The 21,753-nt window shown below is 45.7% G+C and overlaps 2 protein-coding genes across 3 annotated transcripts in view; both read left to right on the top strand.

Annotated features, from left to right (window-relative positions):
- The first annotated feature begins 438 nt into the window (after positions 1–438).
- Positions 439–6,117, top strand: LOC119403068 (D-beta-hydroxybutyrate dehydrogenase, mitochondrial-like). Of its 2 annotated transcripts, none has more exons than XM_049418785.1 (5): positions 439–649; positions 1,951–2,157; positions 3,414–3,596; positions 4,276–4,342; positions 5,768–6,117. In XM_049418785.1, exons 1-5 carry the CDS (start codon positions 445–447, stop codon positions 6,096–6,098), a joined length of 993 nt encoding a protein of 330 aa, XP_049274742.1. In that variant the 5' UTR covers positions 439–444; the 3' UTR covers positions 6,099–6,117. The 2 variants fall into 2 exon arrangements, with proteins under 2 accessions (XP_049274742.1, XP_049274741.1); XM_049418784.1 differs by having other exon boundaries at positions 4,210–4,342.
- Positions 6,118–6,259: 142 nt separating this feature from the next.
- Positions 6,260–21,753, top strand: part of LOC119401520 (retinol dehydrogenase 7-like) — a 31,378-nt gene continuing 15,884 nt past the window's right edge. The window contains exons 1-3 of the mRNA XM_049418160.1: positions 6,260–6,265; positions 6,969–7,112; positions 12,738–12,872. Coding sequence (XP_049274117.1) covers positions 6,260–6,265; positions 6,969–7,112; positions 12,738–12,872 — 285 coding nt within the window. The remainder of the gene's footprint in view (positions 6,266–6,968; positions 7,113–12,737; positions 12,873–21,753) is intronic.

Below are 21,753 nucleotides of genomic sequence, written 5' to 3'. Positions count from 1 at the left end.
TGTAACAGTATGACAGCGAAACAAAACAAACTACTGGGACACTACTGGGGATTGCTTAATGTTGAAGTGACAAGCCGATGCCAAAAGATGCCACAGAGGTCTCGAAATGCTTTATTTCAGGGCAGTCCAGTTGCCACAACAAATAACTACACCGCACCCCTGGCTCCGAAGAAGAGTGGGCAACCGCAACATTGCTGCACTAAATTAAAAAAAAAACAAGTGAAAAATAAGAAGATAAGGAAAAAAACTGCATCATACAGTTCCTCGAGAGTTTCAAGAAGCTGTAGAAAGGCCATAAAGGTGATTAATTATATTCCATGCATACGCACTGCCTGACAACTCTGCAGAATGAAATTCGTGATTCAATTTTTATCGGTCAGTGTAACATAGGCCACTTCCTTGCTGTTCACATGCTGCGCTGCCGAAACTCGCACAGAAGTTGAAATGAGGACAAGGTGGATCCTGTTCTTCGTGCTCATCCTGCCTCTCTGGGAAGCCTGGAAGCGTTGGCACTTTCTGACGCAGTGCGCCACCTATTTCGGCTCGACGTGTCTCGTGCTGTTAGCGAGCTTCTGGCTGGCTCAATTAATCTGGTCCAACGTCTTCACGAAGTTCGTCGAAGGTGGCGGCAAGGCTGTCCTAGTGACTGGTAAGAAACTCCACTTGCTTACACTTATTCAGTGCCACATCTTTAGACGCGCCTGTCTCCCCATGATGATTTGGGCGGGTTAATCTGTCACAGTATCCTCGTGAAACTCGTGGAAGGCCATAAAAACTGTTCTGGTGACCGGCAAGGAACTAGACTTCCTTAGATACATTCATGGTGTTATGGATTGACAGCATTCTCGTCACCTCAGGGACTTAGACGGCCGAGATTCCGATTCGTGACCGTTGCTGAATCTTAAAATTTAAAGCATATGGAGCAGCGCACCGAGCCCATATCTACCCGTGCGATCTCTGTGCAAATATTAAACAAATATTAAATAAGAGGACACAGTTTTTATTTGCCCCATGCAACTGATAGACTACATGAGATTACTTGTGGGGTGTTCTCGTACCATACGCAATGATTACACCCCAGAGGCAGAGTTAAGGCGATCAAATCGAGTGCGTGCTCACCAGAGAAATCATCGTTTGTTGACTTATACAAGAGCTCGATCTCCCTAGTCCGTGTCCAATGACACAGTCGAGGAACAATTCAACATAGACGAAATCTTTACGCCCAATTATCAGAGCATCTGTAAAGTAAGCCGCGGTAAACATTTCTGCTGCAAATCTTGTGCTTGTTAAACCAGTTGCTGTAGCTGCCAAGGACCACTGCACGAGTTGGCCGTGAAGTCATGTAGCGCTTTCCGCGTAAAGGAAAACCTTAGTCGCTTTCACTTACGGCTGACTGTGTAAGTGAACGTTGTTGCAAGATCACGAGATTAGCGTGTCACGCGCTTGCTTTGGTATGCTCACTCAAGCGAACTTATTAAATCCCAGTGATTTGCACTTGATAAACGCCATGTACAACTATGGCGCTTCTCAAAGGCAGGTAGCTTTTGTTACTAGTTTATCCCAAACTTCGGAGACAAGAGACGAAAAATTGCGACACACACAAGCGCTTGTGCGGGTCAAATTTTTTTATTCCTTGATTCTGAAGTTTGCGGTAAAGTATTATCAGTGGATTACCAACTAGGCCAAACATGCACATTGCTAAGGCAGCTTTTTTTTCACTTGTATGTCCGGAGTTGTATGGGTACAGGTAAGTGCAATCGGAGCAAACGTGGAGAATAGCGACAGTCCTTTTAGCTTTGAGTTAATTACATTGACTAATTAAGCACACACTAATGTGCTTGCTAGTGAAAGGGAGCAGTAGATTCCTGCTGCAGCAGTGCCTCGCCAGATCTTATTGCTTGGTCATGCTTTCACGCCCTTGATGCTGCGTGTATTTCGCTGGTCTTACAGGTTGCGACACGGGCTTCGGGAACTTGCTGGCTAAACGACTGGCCAGCGAAAAGTTCTTCGTGTATGCCGGCTGCCTGAACGCCAGTGGGGACGGTGCTCGCGAGCTGTCTATGAACTCGAACATTAGGGTCCTCCAAATGGATGTTACGAATGAAGACCAGATGGAGGAAGCACTCGTAACAGTGAAGGGCACCCTTGAGTCCAAAGGTGAGTTAAGGCTCCTGTGCTGACAACCTGGTGGCATAGGTAGACGAGTGGTGGTTGCGATCGAATCCAGAGCATCCTGTAATTTCCGAAGGCAGCCACATACAGGTGTCGTGATAGATTTCATGACTCTCTGAATGTTCAGCGCAACTTACAGTAAAAAGAAACTAAGGTAGGGATTAGAAGGAACGCTGTCGTCTTGCTCTTTCTTCGACCCCTTCTTTTGTTTCCTGTTACTATGGTTGAGTTGCGCTAGACAACTAGAACGTCATGGGACAACAACTCTCCCAAACTGTTACTCTTGTGATGCATCGCCATGATGACTAGTGACGTTATTAAGTACATTATTATTTGCATTCAGGACATTTTCGTCTATATTATCACGGTGTTACTTAAAGTGTCTATTGTATTTGAACGCATCGTTTATGTTCTGATGTTACTGTGAAAACGTCGTCGGTCTTGTTTCTTTATTTTCTTATTTTGCAATGTTTCATTTTTCCCATGGTGTTACTGTAAGAACGTTCTTTGGCAGTTTGTTTCCTGTTTTTGAATAGCCCTGTTCAGTTAATCGCTGTGTTACTTTGAGAGAGTTACAATTTGTATGTTCGATTCCTTCAAGAGCTTCGGAATTGTCGGCGCCTTATTCGTGCGCCATCTGTTAGCATCATGTGAACTAAAAATGACTGATGCAAGGCACCAGGCTTACTTGTTATGTATCAAGCTACCTCATAAATTACTGATCATGTTTTCTCACATATCGCCGCATGCATCCCAGAGCACATTAGGATGTGTGTTCCCTGCTATGCGTCGTGTTTCAAAGAATGAATATGCCGTGTGACTGAGTAAAACACGGCTGGGTAGATGGGGGTGAATTGGCAAGAAAAACACCCGATAAGCATATTACTTTCATGGAAAAATACTATGCCTTAATATCGAATTGTTTGCTAGCACAAAAGAGAAATAATAAGGACTAGGAATTAAGTCATCAGCACCAGCCACTTTCTCGGCACAGAAGGAAGTGATCAAACAGGCAATAATACAGTTTATTCCACAACGTTGCCAAATATGGATGTCATGGTCTTCTCCTACTTTGCTCAACACTGGTGTTATATAAACATTACGGAGCCAACGTTACGGTGCTACTGAATAGCTAATGCGCCCAAGGCATGAAAAATGAAAGCAAGATATGTCACCCAAAATTGACGTGAGAAGTGCTACAATAAAATGTCGCTAAACGTCGTGCTTCTTGTCTTCCGCAGTCCTTTGGGCTGTGGTTGCAAACGCAGGCGTACCCAGTCACGGACTGCTCGAGTGGGAGAGCATGCAATCGATCCGAAAGGTCTTCGACGTCAACGTATTCGGCGTGGTGAGAGTGTCGAAGATTTTTCTGCCACTGCTTAGGAGGTCCAAAGGTCGCCTGGTGGTCGTCGGCAGCGTTTTGGGTGAGTGTACGCAGGGTAGCAAACCAGGTTTAACAGGGTTGACTTACCTGCATTTGCTTCTCTTCTCTGACTGTTGTCTACACCGTTCAGCACTCACACTTTCGATTGCATAGTAGTTGCGCTGTTGCATGTTGGAGCGCAGGCGTGCCACGTAGCAAACGCATGAAGTATGTTTGAGCTATTGTGTGTGCTAAAACACAAGGCTTTGTAGCATACAGGAACAGTTTTTTAATTACTGCCATCTCGCCGTCAACAGTAACTTGCCTTATACGAGTGAGAATGGGCTTCATTTCAGCGGGAAAAGTCCCGATGTTTTCTAAGGTCATGGAGAACTATTACTGTATACCGTTATGACGGTTAAGGCCGAATTTCAAGAGAAGGTGGAGGCATCAGGATAGGAAAAGTCTTTGAACAGGGGTGTCCCTGCGGCCAACGTTTCGGCAAGTGGTCTTGTCTTCTTCAATGCAGCAGTATTGCAGGCGGGCCTCAACCGCAAACCTTCTGTTTTGCTGCCCTCAGTCGTTTCATTTCTGTATAATATATGCACAAGCCGAATGAGAGTGCTTGTAGGATTTTGTTGTTGACGTCATCCTGATCGGGCCATTGTCGGCAGGTCGAGGTACGGTTCCGGCCGGTGTATCCTACTGCATGAGCAAGCACGCCGTCATCTCGCTGGCAGATGGACTGCGTCGGGAGTGCCTTGGCAAAGGGGTCGACGTCTGCACCATTGAACCAACTGCTTACAGGTGAACTCAGTTTATCCCAGTGGTACCTTGACTTGGGCGAGTTGGTATATACCCGGACAAATGCAGTGCGACTTACACAAAGACAGAAGGCACAGACAGACGTGGATGAACACCGTTTGTGTCAGCTCTGATCTGTGTCTATCTGTGTCTCATGTCTTTGTTTAAGTGGCGCTGCATTTATCCGAGTTAGTTTAGCCGTTTCGGTGTCAGCATAGCAAATACTTACCTGATGCATGTGTGGTCATCTAAGAAGCGCGTTCTATGTCCAAACCATCGTCATGCTAATGGCTTCTTGATTGAAGAGGCCAATGAATGAGATAACAGGTTTGACACGGGTCGCATTAAAAAAATAGACAGTGACGACGTGGAGACGTTCTGTGTTAAAGATAAGTGTAAACGAATACTTTATCAACTTCTTCCTTCTACTACGATTACTCTGATTTAAAAAATAAATGCATTGATTGGAAATATTCGTTGTCATTGTTCCTTTCATACAATTGAAAGACCGTTTTCGCTGCGGCCGCTGTCTTAAGCAGAGATTAGTGAAGCATAAGAGGTCTTTAATAGCAGGCTCACTACTATAATCTTTCCTCGCCTTGTCGATAGTGGAAATTCCCGTCGAAATTCAATGAATGCGCTACGTTATGCAGAGACAGGAACGGAGAAGCGCACATAATGGTTGCGGCCTGGCATATCGAGAGTAGTGGAAGCGCACGAGCTAGCCCGGCTTCCATTAACCTACATGAATGAATTGAATGGCCCTCCGTGTTCCCGATTGACAGGTGGTGCCACCCTACCTGCGGATGCGCAAAGAAGCTTTCGCGTCTACGTTATTTTCCGCAGCTGCCGTCCGCCGATTCAGTGGATAGCCGGCGTTTGCGTTGCCTTGTTCTATTCTCTTGTGTCCTTGTTTACTTAGCTCGCCTTCTTTTAGGATGAATCTTTGCCGACTAGCTCAACATTCCGTCGCTCTATACGTGAAAGGTCCAAAATAGGTGATTGCGTTACACTTGGCGGACGTATGGATAGCACCTGATTATTTTAATTCGCTGGTAACACTAAAGCGGTTGTTGTAAAGGAATAGCCAAACCATAGCGCATCGTTTTCTGTGAGGTTGTAATCATGCTGCGATTAACCTCTCTACTGACAAACGACGGAGTATCCCGGAGCTATGACGAGGAAAATGATAGGCGTGACGTTAAGGGATAAGAAGAGAGCAGCGCGGGTCAGTGAACAAATGGGTGCTAAGGATATCTTAGTCGAAAACAAGAAGAAGAAATGGGCATGGGCAGGGCATGTACCACGAAGGCAAGATAACCGCTGGTCGTGGGCGCAGTCAGGCTCATGATGATGAGGATGATCCCAGATCAATCTATTTCTGTTTTGACCTACGCGACGTCCCTTTTTTGGTCTCTTGCGTGACAGGACACGGATAGTGGCCGACGTGGGATCCTTGAACAGGATCCAGGACGACCTCAGTCGGCTACCCCGCGAGGTGTTGGACGACTACGGCGAGCTTGAGATCCTGGACTGGATGAAGACGGCCGAGATCCTGTTCAAATGGATGGCCCGCGAGGATCCCAATGAAGTAGTCCAGCAGATGGTGCGAGCCGTCAGGGAGTCTGAGCCGAGGCCGTATTACGCCGCCTGGGGTCCCTTAGATCCCGCTATCTACTTCGTGCTTCGGGAAGCTCCTGCTGAGTTTGTGGACGCCCTGAGTTTTGTGGTGCGCAAGATTAGCGCATGGAGCAAGTAGGTTCAGATATGACTTGAAACACTCGTGAATACATTTCCTCTTTTTATGGCGAAGCTGTTACACGCTGGTTTGCATCGGATCGCTGCCTGCGTAGGCCGAGCGCGTAGACCAAAAACAGCAGTGGGGTCCCTCCCGCCATGGGTCGCTAGTAGAAGGATGGGATGGTGGTATGCCGCACGGGGTAAAATATTCCAACGCTGCCCCTGATACATTGGTAACACATTTAAACGCATTTTACATAACTATATGTAACGTATTATCACTTTTATTTTCACATCATACCCGTGTATCCCTTGTTTATGTCATACGATCATTTAGTGTCTTATTTGATGAATACTACAATTATTACTATTACGACTATTACAACTACTATTCGATTTTTATAATTTCTAATGACCCTCGAACGTTGTGGCAACGGTTCTTGTCGCTGTTTTTGCACGACTCTCCATCGCCACTTTCCAACTCGGCGAGTAACGGACGGCGCCCACTAATCCACCAGAGAAACTCGAAACTTTGTCTTCCAGCAAACGAGGCCTCGGCCAAATGTTACTGCTTCGGTGGGAAGTCAGGGCTCGTCATCGTCGCTCAGTCCCTCCGTCGTCTTTACATTCGATGCGGTCACATTTACAGTGAACTACCAACTAGCTCGCACCCATGCCTTGCCTCCATCAAGGATGTGGTAAATGGGGCTCCCCATAATGAAACATGTGCGGGGTGCAAGCGCACCTGCGCATAAACCCCTCAGTTTGCTCCAGCTGTTATAAACTCTGCCAATGAGAGGATGCCAATCTCTAACACGTACTCTAGGGCTGCCCTCAAGCGTAGCAGCTTAGCAATTGTTTGGTTTCGCGTATCACTAACCCTCAACAGTGGGAGGCCACGCTGCTCAGCTCTGACCCGGAAACACAAGTGGGGCTCACGGAGCGGGCAGAGGCAGCCGCCAGGGCCAAAGGTTTCCCGGCTGCCCGAATAACAGTGGACTCTCGTACGCTGAACTTCAGCTCCATTTATATGGTGCCAAATAAATGTTTCTCTTCTTCCTCCACCTAAACAAATGCTATAGTATGGAACCCACGGTCAAAAGATGTAATACCGGTGTCACACGGGCACTTTTGATAGCAGTCAGGGTTTATCCGGATTGTATTTCTTGGTCGTGTTCAACAATCATGGCTGTTATAAGGTCCAAACTGATCCGAATCGAGTTTGGCGCAGACGTCAATCAAATCGCGATCTGGGAGCCAGATCTCGATGCGTAGATCGCGATAGTCTTGATCCCGATCGGACCTGATCGCGATTAAAGGTGACCGTGTAGCAGCACCTCATCCGGATCGAGTCTAATCCGGATTGGGCCTGACCGCGATTAAAGGTGACCGTGTAGCAGCACCTGATCCGGATCGGGCATGATCGCAGTCAAAAGTGCCCGTCTGACACCGGTATACGACGCAATTGAATAACTGTCATAACTACTCCTAAGGACTAGGGAGGAGTAAGTGAGGAGTACCCTTTTTACGGCTCGATTCTCACTTTCGCCGATGTTGATGTGGTCTAGGGGAGACCATAATTGTTTTCAGTGAAGCTAGGTTCTGGCGGATCTCGTCCGTGGACAAAAGACCCGTAGACCAACAATTTTCGGCGAACCGACTAACTCGACCAGTACAGCGTTCTTGCGTCGAAAAAATGGACATGGCGTAAAAGAGAACATAAAGGTTATGGTTTCACCGACGTGGCAGAATGACGTAAACAAGTGTGCCTCAAAGACAAGGTCACTTGCAAAAGAAACGAACGTCATGCCATTTTTGTACTTTCGAAGCAACGGGGTTTCATGTGTACCACAGGATTTCATTTGCAGACCGCCGTTGGCCGCCGTTGATGAGATAATAGGGTGATTCCACGTAAGATCGAACAAACGATGGCTGGTCGACCTCTCAAATTTATTTGAAAATTTTATATATTATTGCCTGATGAGTGGAAAGAAGAGATCCGCATTTTGTTTTGCCGCCAAAAATTTTTTCGAACCACAGGAAATCAATAATGACGAAGAGGTGGAGTGGAGCGCTCATCCGCTCTGCTGTTTTGGCCAACTTTCATTATGAATTGCACAAAATATATTAAAGTTAGGTAGCTGAAATTTATTTACCTAAATATATGCATGTTTTTGCTTCTGCTCAGGTATTTTTAGTTTTTATATGTAGTGTAGATGTTTTTATAAAAAACCTCAAAAATGGCCCAATCGGCAAAATTTTCTTTACTTTGAAGGTCTTTATCTCAAAAAAGCCTTGTAGCAGAGCGACAAAAATTCTGCATTACGTTCTTCGCATGCTTATCTACCAAACTGCCAAATCTTGTATTTATATAACTTTTCAGTAAAGAGATATGATCGGGCTAACTTCAAGAAAACACCGAACAATGAAAACTTCTGACGACAATTAAAAAAAAAAAACCCATTTTTTAAATTTCTTAAACTTTGTCCACTTATTCTCCTCCACATCAGCTTTCACAATCATTAAAAACATGTTGCATAATGTCGTTGCACTAATAGTTACGGCCCCTCCAATGAGACCCTTTGGCAAGGATGGGCAATTCCGACTTCTTGCCCGGCAAGTGTATAAAATGCAGGCAGGATTGAATTTCTTTTTATTAAAAGGTCAGCAGGTACCTAAAAAGTTGTCGCCGGCACTGAAGACGTAAATTTTGAAATTATTTGGTCACTGCAGCGGCCACGAGCGCGGAGCTACCGAGTAGGCGCGCGCGCACCCGAGATGCTCGTTGTAAGAGACGGCGCAGTGAGAGCTCGTTCTCGCGCCCTCAGACCGATTGAGTTCGAAACAGCAACACCTCTCGGGTGACTTGAACGCACGTGCACTATCCGCCCTCTGTTCGCATCTCAGCTAGGCGCTGATAACACGGCGGAGATGGAAGCAAGATGAAAACTGTATAAGGGAGCTATGAGCGCTCGCTTCACGCACGCTGCTGCCACAGAAACTGCGCTGCGCCAGTTGTGATCAGTGGAAAGCATGAACGTGGCGCTCCAGTGGCAAAGCAAAATATGAATTGTCAAAGGAAAGAAAAGCAAAACTGTCGGTAACCGGATGCGCTTGTCTGTATTAGATGTCGGCAGCAGACGGCGTGAACTGGCCGCGCGTTTGGTGCGCTGTTCACACTTCATTCGGCGCGGATAGTTCTTGTGCTTTGCTCTTACTCTACTCCTCCTGTGCGTCTCATGACGAGAAAGTATAGCTCTGAATGAGTCTATTGTGGAGACTACCTTTCGAAGCACAAGAAGCTTAAAGGAGTACTGACACGAATTTTAAAAAAATTCGGATTGTTGCTCTAAATAAAAATACTGGTGTCGAGAAACCTAAAACGACTATTGTCGTGCCTGGGGATGCATCCTATATATTTTAATTAGCGCCACCTTAAAAAGACACTTTCGGTTTCGATATCGAGGGGGTGGCTTCTCAGTGTCGTTTCATAGCAGTGTGACGTCACGGAGATACAGAAATTCGCGACGTACTAGCGGGAAATCCGTCATCTACTCGTGGTGCAATAGACAACGATGAGTGAATTGTCGTCCAGTGACCCTGACAGTGATTTCTACGATTTAGGCTGCATGCAGGACGCAGAACTCGCGAACTCGGAGGAACTGTCTTGACTTGTCGGGAGAATGTCCTTGCAGTTTGGCTGGCTTGCATATGCTCAGCGACGAAAACTTCAAAGTCAAATTAAAATATTTTATATGTGTTCTCCGACTCCAGTGTGTGGACAGTGTGGACACTGCATACCAACGAAGCAAAAAATCTCCATTTTGCGATGTCTCAAAATCGTGTCAGTACTCCTTTAATTATTGCAAAGAAGCCAAAATTTCGCAGAGTTACCGACCTAGACATAAATGCTTTGAAGGAACGTTTAACGGCCGAAAGATCAGTGACTGTCAGTGAGACGGACTACTTGTGCTACGCGTGCTTTTGCTACCACTGCAATGAAAGATCTTCACGGAACGCACGGTTTAACGATGACATTCTTATGCCCCCTGAAAATGAAATCGATGCAATTAACCAGATCACTGCGACTACCGGTGCACGTGCGTTCAAGTCACCCGAGAGGTGTTGCTGTTTCAAACTCAATCGGTCTGAGGACGCGAAAACGAGCTCTCACTGCGCCGTCTCTTACAACGAGCATCTTGGGTGCGCGCGCGCCTGGTCGATAGCCCCGCGCTCGTGGCCGCTGCAGTGACCAAATATTTTCAAAATTAACGTCTTCAGTGCCGGCGACACCTTTTTAGGTACCTGCTGGCCTTTTAATAAAAAGAAATTCAATCCTTTTTCAAAATTGGCTAGCGCGAAAATCGACAAGGACTAAGAAGGAACACTGATGTACAGGACAGGCGCTAGTGTTCATCAGTGTTCCTTCTTAGTCCACGTCGATTTTCGCGCTAGCCAATTTTGAAGATTATGAACCAAGTAGCCCAACAACGTATACTATTAAAAATTCAATCCTGCCTGCATTTTATACACTTGCTGGGCAAGAAGTCGGAATTGCCCATCCTTGCCAAAGGGTCTCATTGGAGGGGCCGTAACTATTAGTGCAACGACATTATGCAACATGTTTTTAATGATTCTGAAAGCTGATGTGGAGGAGAATTAGTGGACAAAGTTTAAGAAATTTAAAAAATGGGGTTTTTTTTTTAATTGTCGTCAGAAGTTTTCATTGTTCGGTGTTTTCTTGAAGTTAGCCCGATCATATCTCTTTACTGAAAAGTTATATAAATACAAGATTTGGCAGTTTGGTAGATAAGCATGCGAAGAACGTAATGCAGAATTTTTGTCGCTCTGCTACAAGGCTTTTTTGAGATAAAGACCTTCAAAGTAAAGAAAATTTTGCCGATTGGGCCGTTTTTGAGGTTTTTTATAAAAATATCTACACTACACATAAAAACTAAAAATACCTGAGAAGAAACAAAAACATGCATATATTTAGGTAAATAAATTTCAGCTACCTAACTTTAATATATTTTGTGCAATTCATAACGAAAGTTGGCCAAAACAGCAGAGCGGATGAGCGCTCCACTCCACCTCTTCGTCGTTATTGATTTCCTGTGGTTCGAAAAAATTTTTGGCGGCAAAACAAATTGCGGATCTCTTCTTTCCACTCATCAGGCAATAATATATAAAATTTTGAAATAAATTTGAGAGGTCGACCAGCCATCGTTTGTTCGATCTTACGTGGAATCACCCAATATATGCGTCATGCGCAAGGGAAACGCCGGGGGTTTTGAGTGTATGTCCCTTCATTCGCCTAATATAGTCAATAATTATAATATTGTCACGAGCATGGAAATGTCACTCCTACACGGGCGCTTCAATGACACCTAATGGAGGAAGGCGACAATGTTTTTGCCGTGGGGCTGAGTCTGGAGCTGCCCTGTTAGCCTGCAATTCTGCGCGCTCGGTGCAGCGTTAGCTCGATCAGTGCTGACTGAATAAATCCTCCCCGTAACAATATATAAATTCGCAATACACCACACTTCAAAACTCACAGCGTCCCTTATGCATTCACCTGAGACGACTCGAAGGCGAAGGCCGTCTTCTTTTTCTTCTCAGTCGATGTGCAGGTCCTCCCCCTTACCCTTACGAAAGCTCTCTGCACCTAACGTGGTTGTACTGCCTCCACGATGGGAGGCAATGCAAGCTTTCTGTACTTCCCTTAGTTTGCACGGCCTCCGTGATCGGCCCACCTTTGACCAAGCAACGATGTCATGTGATGACGTCATACTGGTGTTGTGATGACGTCAGAAGTTTGGGCGATCTGTGACCTAGTGATGACGTCATATGGTCATCTCGTGATGATGAACTTTTGCAGCACCCTTGTTGACGCTGACGCCGCCGGACGCCGACGACCAGTTTTCACGTTTGATACGGCATCTAAAGCTTTCGCCTTAATGTATACCATACTAATATACTATACACTACATAATGGGTATATATTCCCTCTATACCTACAAACTCCTTAATCTCATCTACCCAGTTAATTTTCTGTCTCCCCCTCACGCGTTTGCCATCTCTTGGAATCCAGTCGGTTACCCTTAATGACCACCGGTTATCCTGCCGACGTGCTACGTGCTACGCCCATATCCATTTCTTCTGCTTGATTTCAACTATGACATCCTTAACCCCCGTTTGTTCCCTGACCCACTCTGCTCTCTTCCTGTCTCTTAAGGTTAGACCTATCATTTTCCTTTCCATCGCTCGCTGCGTCGTCTTAAATTTAAGTTGAACCCTCTTTGTAAGTCTCCAGGTTTCTGCTCCGTAGGTAAGTACCGGTAAGATGCAGCTGTTATATACCTTCCTCTTGAGGGATAGTGGTACACTACGATTCATGATTTGATAATGCTTGCCGAATGAGCCCCATCCCATCCTTATAACGTGGCAGCAGAAAGCACAGGACCTGGTTGATTGGCGGAATATGGGACAGGCCTTTGCCCTGCAGTCTGCGTAGACAGGCTGATGATGATGATGATGATGATGATGATTCCCTCTATACCGATTAATATACTTGTATACCAGTCACAGCTTGGCTAGCACCCATCTTCACAGCAGTGGAATGGCTCTCATTTTTTTCTTTGCTCGACTTATTGAACAGGTTTTCATCATTATCATAATCACCACAACCACCCCCAGCATCATCATCGTCGTCATCACAACGCAGACGGACACTGTACCAAAGCATCGCAAGCAGGAGTCGCTGCACCGCCCTTGGACCCCCTCGCATCTGCGGGTAATCGGAGTCGGCGGGCGCCTCTCCCTCGGGATAGACGATAAGGGCCCATGTGAGCGTAAACAGCGCGAGACCGCGTATACTCTAGACTCGTCCTTTCGTCTGCATAGCAGATACGTAGGCACGCAGCTGTGTTTTCGCAACTGCTCGGTTACTTTTTTTTAGCCTTTCGATTGTCTCCCAGTCTTGTTGAGGACAGCCGGCGACGAGGGAAGTCAGAGGCACAAGGATGTGAACTATGTGTGCGTGAAAACAACTCCTCGGCGGTCATCTTCGCGTGTAGCCTGGTTCAAGTAAGTTGAAAAGACGTCTCGTAACCATAGGCATGCGCAGGGTCCTACATTAGGGGGGGGGGGCAAAGTTTCACCCCCCCCCCTCTTGGTTGTGTCCGAAAGAAAACGAGCTCCGATATGCTTGCGACAGTAAAAATGAAGCGATGACGTGGTTCTTACAAAGGCCTGCGATTGGTTCCCGGCATTCCGGGGTATAGGTGGGCAGTAAAAAGTTCTTGGAATGCAACGTCAGAGGTCTTTGGTCGCCGTTAGCGTAAAAAATGCGTAGCCATAACCCTGTGCATTAAAAGATGACGTGAAAACTACTACTGAGTAAATGTATGGGGCAGAATTGGCGCCCCCCTTTAGGTGACCAGAGGGGAGGCGCCGCCCACCTTGCCCCTCCCCCCCAGCCCTGGCTCGGAATTGAGTGGCTCTCGTGTATTCTGGGACAAAGCAGCAGGTAAATAAAACTCTCATAAGATCTCCGGACAACACTGTTCCGTTTTGGACCCGCAGCCTTCCGCGTGATTTATTAATTTATATTTTTGCTAATTGGTCCTGCAGAAACCCGCAAGGTGGCAGAAGGGTTAAGAAAAGGAAACTTACAACCACCCGTTTGTAGCACGAAGCCGCAAGGAAATCCACTCGAATTTCTCAGAAAGAGAATTTCTTAGTCGCCGAAAAATTAGTCCCGGTTCGGGGATCGAACCCGGGACCAACACATAAGAAAGCTACAATTTTTCGCGAAGTAACAAGCTTTTAGTAGCCGAAAAATTCGTCATATTCAGGCGATCGCACCAGGCCGGACCGACGCTTTTACTGGGCGGTCGCTCTACCATCGCATTTGCGGGGCGGTCGCTCTAGAATTGGTAGAGCTACCACCCAGGAAAGTCGTTGGTGCATACCGAGAGCAGTATGAATTTTTGGGCAACTAAGAAGTCTGCTTTCTGAGAAACCCATATGGATTCCGTTGTGGCGTCGTGCCATAAATGGGTGGTTGTCAATTTCCATCTCCGAATTTAAATTGTTGTGGACATAATCTCCACTGATTGGGTAGTTGATATATGTTGCGATTGCTTAAGAAGGAAGCGACGAACATTAACCATTTGGCGTTGGCGTACCTGCTAGCTCAAGACTTCGACGTCACGAGCAAAGCAACTGACACTGAATGTTTAAGGGACCCTGTGAATTTGCTTCTTGTCTTTTCATCTTACTTCGTGCGTTCTGAAAGTGCGCGCTAAATTGCGCTCCTTTTAACCGGATTGTTGGCGTAACGAACGCTCACCTACGTCGCTGTCAGCTAACAACAGCGTTACGAGTTATTACGCATGCGATAGGCGTAACCAGTGCTGATCAGCATAGATAAGGCAGGAAGCTAGTGCTTATAAGGACGTTAAGAGAAGCAACACGACCGCGAGCTCGCAAAGGCCACGCGTTCTGCATGCATGCATGCGTGTGTGTGTGTCTGTGTGGGCATGTGTACGTAAATGTGCGCTCGCGCTCGACGCAAATCCACACCGGAGCCACTCGACAATTACGAAATGACTTCCGCGTATTGGCTTTCCCTTCTCCAAGGGACGCTGCTTTCAGACAAATCCTTGAAGGCACTTATTGATCGGAATCAACTCCAGCTTGCGTGCATATACATAGACGATTAGAAAAACAAAGGTCACGCGTATTCAAAGCTGCGCGGTCCTTATCGAAGTCATCGGAAAGACGGCTTAGCATTTTCTTTGGGACAACATCCGCAGAGACGCCGCACAAACTTCCAAGGCCGACAGCAAGGGCATTCTTTGGCATTGTGTGTTCTTTTTTTTCTTCTGTGGTTGCGGTCTTGTCACCACCTTTGTAAACAATCCTCGTGTGGGCTGGAGACTATAATTAACAATATATATCCGCTGCAGATATATCATAAAATAAAAGGGTCGCGGATTGGACTGCAGTTGGTTTGCCACCTTCAATCGCGTTTCCCAAATTAAACTTAACTATAAATTAAAGTGGAATAGGAGAAAGCCCGCTCACGAGCTGGATTCAAGATTTTTTTTACAGACCGTTGCCAGTACGTGCAGCATAATGACTATGTGTCTGATGCCGTTCCCGTTTTATCTGGTGTACCGCAGAGTTCTGTACTGGCCCCGCTGCTATTCTTATTGTACATAAACGATATAACTAATCACGTCGACGTAAACATCAGACCATTTGCAGATGACTGCGTACTGTACCACACAATTAAAGCCCAAGATGGCCAAATAAAACTTAATAATTCTCTGTACGAAGTGACTCACTGGTGCTCAGACTGGCAAATGGTATTACACGCAGAAAAAAACGATTTATATGAGCATAACAAACAAGAAATCAACCCTTTCCTTTTCTTACAGTATCAACGGTGTCCTGCTACGGAACGTTTCACAGTATAAATACTTAGGTGTCTTGATAAGCAGCGACCTTATCCGGAACGCGAATGTGCAACAAATTTCTAAAAAAGCACTGAATAAATTGTTTTTCCTTAAGCGATCGCTTACCGGTTCAACTTTTGAAACACGGTATCTTGCTTACACATGTCTTATCCGACCAATATTGGAATACGCTAGTGTTGCGTGGTTTCCGCACACAAACAAACGGTATTCTCGAACACTTGAAAGGGTTCAAAGGAAAGCTGTGCCTTTTATTTTCAATCGTTAGAGGCGTAACGATTCCCCGACAGAACTTCTTCGACTCGCTTGCCTCGTTACTTTGTCTAGCAGAGCCAAAGTGTAGAGGTTAACATTCTTGTATTTGTAGTTACACAATAGCGTCAAGCTAAGTCCACGGTCATTTGTCACATTAACTCTTCCAGAGAAACGCGACACAAACATAGACTCACCTTAGAGGAATTTCATTCTACTAACAACATATTTCAATTCTCTTTTTTTTCCACTAGCAGTTAGAGACTGGAATTGCTTAGATGAATTCATTGTTGCTCAGCCTACGATAGAAATGTTCACGGAAGTCGTGGAAGAAGCTGTTTGATGCGGGCGCATGACGCTCTACTGAATTGCATTTTCTTCCTTTGCTCTTGCTGTAGTCTGCTTGTAGAAATTATCAACTGTGTGTATCATTGCAAATTTGGTCTAGATATGTACATTTTTGTGTTTCCATAATGAGTGTATATTCTGTTGTTCGCATTATTTCTTATATGCATTTCACGTATGAATGTACTCCCACCCCTGTAATGATCCCTTTGAGGGATTGACAGTATTTGAAAATAAATAGCAAATAAATAAATAGCATGAGTTTACTGGCAATGGCTGCAATGTTAAGCAAGATATGACTGTATAATGGGACGAAAGAAGATTTTGCGCCCGTCTTTGTCACAATGTACAATGTACTTTGTCCAGTACGCTTATAGCTCTACGTTTTGTCGCGAGAATTAGATGAAACTTGCGCAGCTGCGGCGTTTAGAATTTCATTGCGTGATCACGAAGTCGAAAAGTTATTTCTTGAATCCTCGTGGGCGTTGAAACAAAATCGTAAACCTTATATTTGGTCTTGAATAATGCGTTCAGCAAATATCCGATGCTAAATATCGGTGGAAGTGAGCCGTCTCTCTCGAGTACAGACCCAACGTGGTAGTTTATCGGTTGGGGTATTGCAGTGCTGAGCTCGAGGAAACGGGTTTTGCTTCCCGGACCCGGCGGCCGCATTTTGGTGGGCGCCAAGCAGCAGGAAGTACCCGGGTACCCAGATTTATGTACATGTTCAAGAACAGCAGGTGGCTCACGTCGTAATTCTGGCACCCGGAACCACAATTTTTTTTTAAATTGTCAAATCCAAAGGAAACTATGTAGTCAATTCGATTCCGCTGTTTCGTGTGGAAAGCGTTTTTGTGCGGTGTACGCTTCGATAGAAAAACCACGATAAGGAGGAGGAAGAAAGGAACGAGAGGCAGGAAAGGCCTGTCTGCTTTGTATTCGCAGGCTGCCCTGGGTGAAGGGGATTAAGGGAGTGAAAGAGAGGAAGAAGCGGTGAATAACAATATGTTTTAATGTATGTGCGTTTAATACATTCGACCTCATGGCGAGTATTCGTTTTAATTCACTGTGTTCTTTCCTCGCCAGACGCGTTTCCGTAGTAATATGGAATAAGAAGTGGCGAAATTTCATTGAACTAATGCATCCGCTTAAGATGACCTTGCCGCTTTCTTCGATCGCTTATTCAACCGCTCCCTTAATCTCTCTTTCCCACAGTGCAGGGCAGGAAACCGGACGCACGTCTGGTTACCCTTTCCTTTCCTTCCGTCCCTCCCTGTCCTCCTGCTCGCGTTCAACTCTTCTAACACGCAGCGTCCTCCATTTGCAAAACCACTTTCCCATTCCCGATCAAACCTACTCCGTCACGAAAGGCGCGGCTGCTCGCGCTGCATTAATAACAACAAAAGAAGTTACACAGAACACGATCGATCCTAACGCGTCATTCGGTCCCAACGCATTCCACTGTTTTGCTCGGTCTCTTTTTACCGTTCGCCAACCCAGGGACGTCCGGTATAATGATAGGTTTTCTTCTTCGTTCTCGCACGCGTGATATATTGAGGACTTACAAGACTAACTCGCTGAGAGGAGTTATAGTACGGCACGTGTGGGTATCGCGCCCATTATATTTCGCGGGCCTCGAAGGCATACCGTTTAAACCGACAAAAAAAAAAAAAAAAAAAATCACACTCTCGCTTTGCACGGAGGTCGACCGCAAAAGGTCGCCTCGTGGCATTCGTTAGGGATTCGCGGTTTCGCCGCCTGCACTGGGACCGCGCCAAGCTCTGCAGCGAAAGGTACTGCGTTACTATTTATTCTTAACCGTAAAGTTTTGTTTTCCATCTCACTTTGTTGCAGAATTCGTGTGAGTGACGTCAGATTCATTCTTGTTACAAACCTTCGGCAAGGCTATGAATGGGGTATGTGGTTCATTGGTGCTGTGGTTGTACTTTGGTTTGTGCAGCAATTTATGGTTATAGTTAATTAGCATTACGCCTGGGAACATCTAGCGTGCAGTAATACATGAATACACAAGGAGCCAGACTTCATTACTTGTATTCACATCGCACGTTTTTGTGTCTAGGCTTCTCCTTAACATCAGATTACCTGCGGGAGCTTGTTAAATACGTGTTGGTTGTTAGCAGCTTTGAGCGATGAAATCAAGCAGATCGGCAGATAGATTAATTATTCCAGTTTTACGCTCAAAAGCCAATTTATCTGATAACCTGTAGTATAGGAATAAGTTAACCTACTAAAGCTAGTGACAATCTTTTTGTGGAACGTTACTTATTTAAAGTGAATTAGTTTGCCTCTATATTCCCCTGTTCTATTGCCTACATCAACTCCAAAAACTGTGGGTAGGCAAGAGTTAATTTAATCGGAAGCGTGGGACTTAAGGAAACATTCATTGTATGTATCATATGAATAGCCACAAGAATGGTTACTGCACTTCTGCACTAAGCCTTACGCTCCAGTGACAATATTTTAGAGCAGAGCTCTAATGCTCGAGGTTGCCCGTGTGTGGTAGATATAAAATTATCGTCATCGTGAACCGGCGCGCGCTTTGTTCTTCAATGACGTCGTCTGCTTCGCTCCCAAACAACCTGCACCCATTGCTCCGGCGTGGGATGGAATAACTCTGATGGGTGACAGAACGAGTACAGAGAGAGAGAGAAAGAAAGAGAGGGAAATTCTTGGCGAGAGCAAGCGTAACCATGTATGGTATAGCATAGCAAGCGGTGGGAAAGAAATATGTGAGAGGTAAAAGCCTAGCCAAGCCAAACCAGCCAGATGCTCGCCAGCTCTGCTGTGATACACCCTGGCGCGACTTAGTGCAAGCGGCGTTAATTTCCTGTTGAATGGTTACTTACGCCTACTTACTCTTCAAGACATTGCTGGCGTGTAATTTCACTATGCATGGTCAACAAAAACAGGTTCGTTAACACTTCATTACGAGCATACTTTAGGAACAAACTGCTGGCAGCAATACTGGCTAACGTACGGAAAGAAGTGAAATTTATTTTATTGATAGTATCGGTTAAAAGAACTCTAAGCACTGTCTGTTCACCGCTTTAAGAAACCATGGTTTGGTAAGTCATAACTATGTGTCGTGCGTTTTATGCTGATTTATATATTTATGTTTATAAGAGATGGCCAAAAGCTATATAAAGGTACCGCGTTACATGGAGTTTCATATATACAGTCGAACCCACACATAACGAATTATTGTGTACATCGAAAAGCTGTCAAATCCACTTGAATATATTTTCGGTATATAAAGTATTTTGTATATCGAATTACCTATATGTGGAACCCTTTTGTGATCCTCTTCCGATTTGATATATTCCGGTTCGACTGTAATCCGTACCCCTCGAAATACTGGTTGTGTTGTCTTTTGTAACATGTCTTGCATAATGTCTCGTATTGTAACCACGGTGTAAGAAACTGTAACAAACACGCGAAAAACAACTGTCCTTCAGCTGGTCTTGAATAATGTCCCGTATTGGAACCATGGTGTAAGATATTGTCACGGGGTCGTGACGTCGACGAAGACCGCAGGCGACGTGTCCAAGATGAAACTCTTTATTTGATCGAACTTGTGGCCGAGAAACGGAAAGTCAGTTTACAGCAATACACACGGTATGCACTGATAGCGGCGAACAGAGCGTCGGCTGTCGATCAACTGAGAAGCGGTGAAGCGCGTCGGCATTTATGCATGTACCATAGAACATTCCAGCTTTATCGCTGGTTGTCGCGCAGTCTCTAGAATAAGCTCGAGTGTTCGCGTCTTGCGCGCAATCTTAAAGGAGTACTGACACAATTTAAAAAATTTTCGGATTGTTGCTCTAAATAAAATACTGGTGTCCGAGAAACCTAACGAGTATTGTGGTGCCTGAACAGCCTGTATATGCATCGCACCTTTCGGTTTCGATATCGAGCGGGTCGGCTTCTCAGTGACGTATCACCTCAGCATGACGTCACGGGATACAGAACTCGCGGCGCACTAGCGGCAAATCTGTCTCTGCTCATGGTGCACATAACAACGATTACTGAACTGTCGTCCAGTGACCCTGACAGTGATTCTGCGATTTAGCTGCATGAGGACGCAGACCTCGCAAACTCGGGGGAACTGTCTTGACTCGTCGGATAATGTCCATTGCAGTGGGGCTGGCTTGCAGATGCTCAGCGACGAAAACTTCAAAGTCAAATTAAAATATTTTTTACGTGTTCTCCGACACCGGTGTGTGGACAGCGTTGGCACTGCATACCAAGGAAACGGAAATGGCCCTTTTGCGATGTCTCAAAATCGTGTCAGTACTCCTTTAACAAAATGATCTACAATAATCGAGAAGCTTCTCGAACAATGGGCGCTTTCGAACAATGAGGCGCGCTTTGCGCTGAGCGTTGCTGACAGTCTTTGTGGGCGAAAACCGAATACAGCAAAAGTGATAATAAGAACGCACGTGGCAATGTTGTACCAACACGCGAAAACAATTGTCCTTCAGCTGGTCTTGAATAATGTCCCGTGTTGTAACCACGGTGTAAGAGTATTGTAACCAACACGCGAAAACAATTGTCCTTCAGCTGGTTCACACTACACTTACACTTCGCGTTGCGTGACTGTGATACAAAGCTTCATACACACACTGTGCATCACCTCTATCGTGTTCTATTTCTATTCCATTTTTTTTCGTTTCCTTTCATTCATTTCCTGCGTTACTTTGTTCTCGACGTGCGACGTCGACGCTACGATAAGCCACGCTATGGACAGTATGACGCCACTTCAAACAGCCGATGAAATAGAAAGAAAGGAAATGTAGCCCGAAGGCTTCGGATGTCGTCAGAACTCGGCGTCAACTGAAAACACGTACGGTATCCTGGTTTACGTTGAGACGGATTAACAGTAATGTCAGATAGCCGTGCGAGCCGAGACTTGCGTCCCTGACGGTCAACCGGCGATGGCAGCGGTGGGGCAGAGCCCTCGACTTGCGGCCGTCATGCGTTCCCACCCGTACGTACAACGGAACGCGCTCGCGGTCTCCAAACCGGTTCTGATTCGACTCCTTCAAGCTTGTTTGACCGTATTTCATTTTTTTTATTGCAATATTGACAGCCGTGCTGTTAAGCTCGCCGTTGTCCGTGAGCCGCGAACAGAAAATGAACGTCAGCATGAACCTGCACGCGTTCATTTCGTCCTCTTCATCGTCGTCGTTCTTCTCAGCTTTGCCGATTTCTCCGGCGCGAGATGCAATAACTCTGATGCGAGACAACGAGTACAGAGAGAGAGAAAGTAAAAAGAGAAGGAAAGAGAATAAATATAGAGAAACAGAAATTTTAGGGGGAAAAATTTCTTCGCGAGGCGAGATTCGATTTCACGTACCCAAGATTCGAAGGCGAGACTCTTAACCACTCGGCTATCCAGGCCATGTATAGTGTACTATAACAAGGGGGTGGGAAAGGGAAGTGACGTTGAGGAGAAGATGTAAGGCTGAGGAGGAGGGAAAAGAATAAAGCATAGCATAGAATAGCAATAGCCATAGAGAGATACCGACAGGCAGAAAGAGAATGAAGGAGAGAGAGATAATTAGAGAAAAGGAG

This window comes from Rhipicephalus sanguineus, chromosome 8, assembly GCF_013339695.2.
Source record: "Rhipicephalus sanguineus isolate Rsan-2018 chromosome 8, BIME_Rsan_1.4, whole genome shotgun sequence".
Lineage (NCBI taxonomy): Eukaryota > Metazoa > Arthropoda > Arachnida > Ixodida > Ixodidae > Rhipicephalus > Rhipicephalus sanguineus.
The sequence above is the reverse complement of the archived record's forward strand: the minus strand, read 5'-3'. Positions and strand labels throughout refer to the sequence as shown.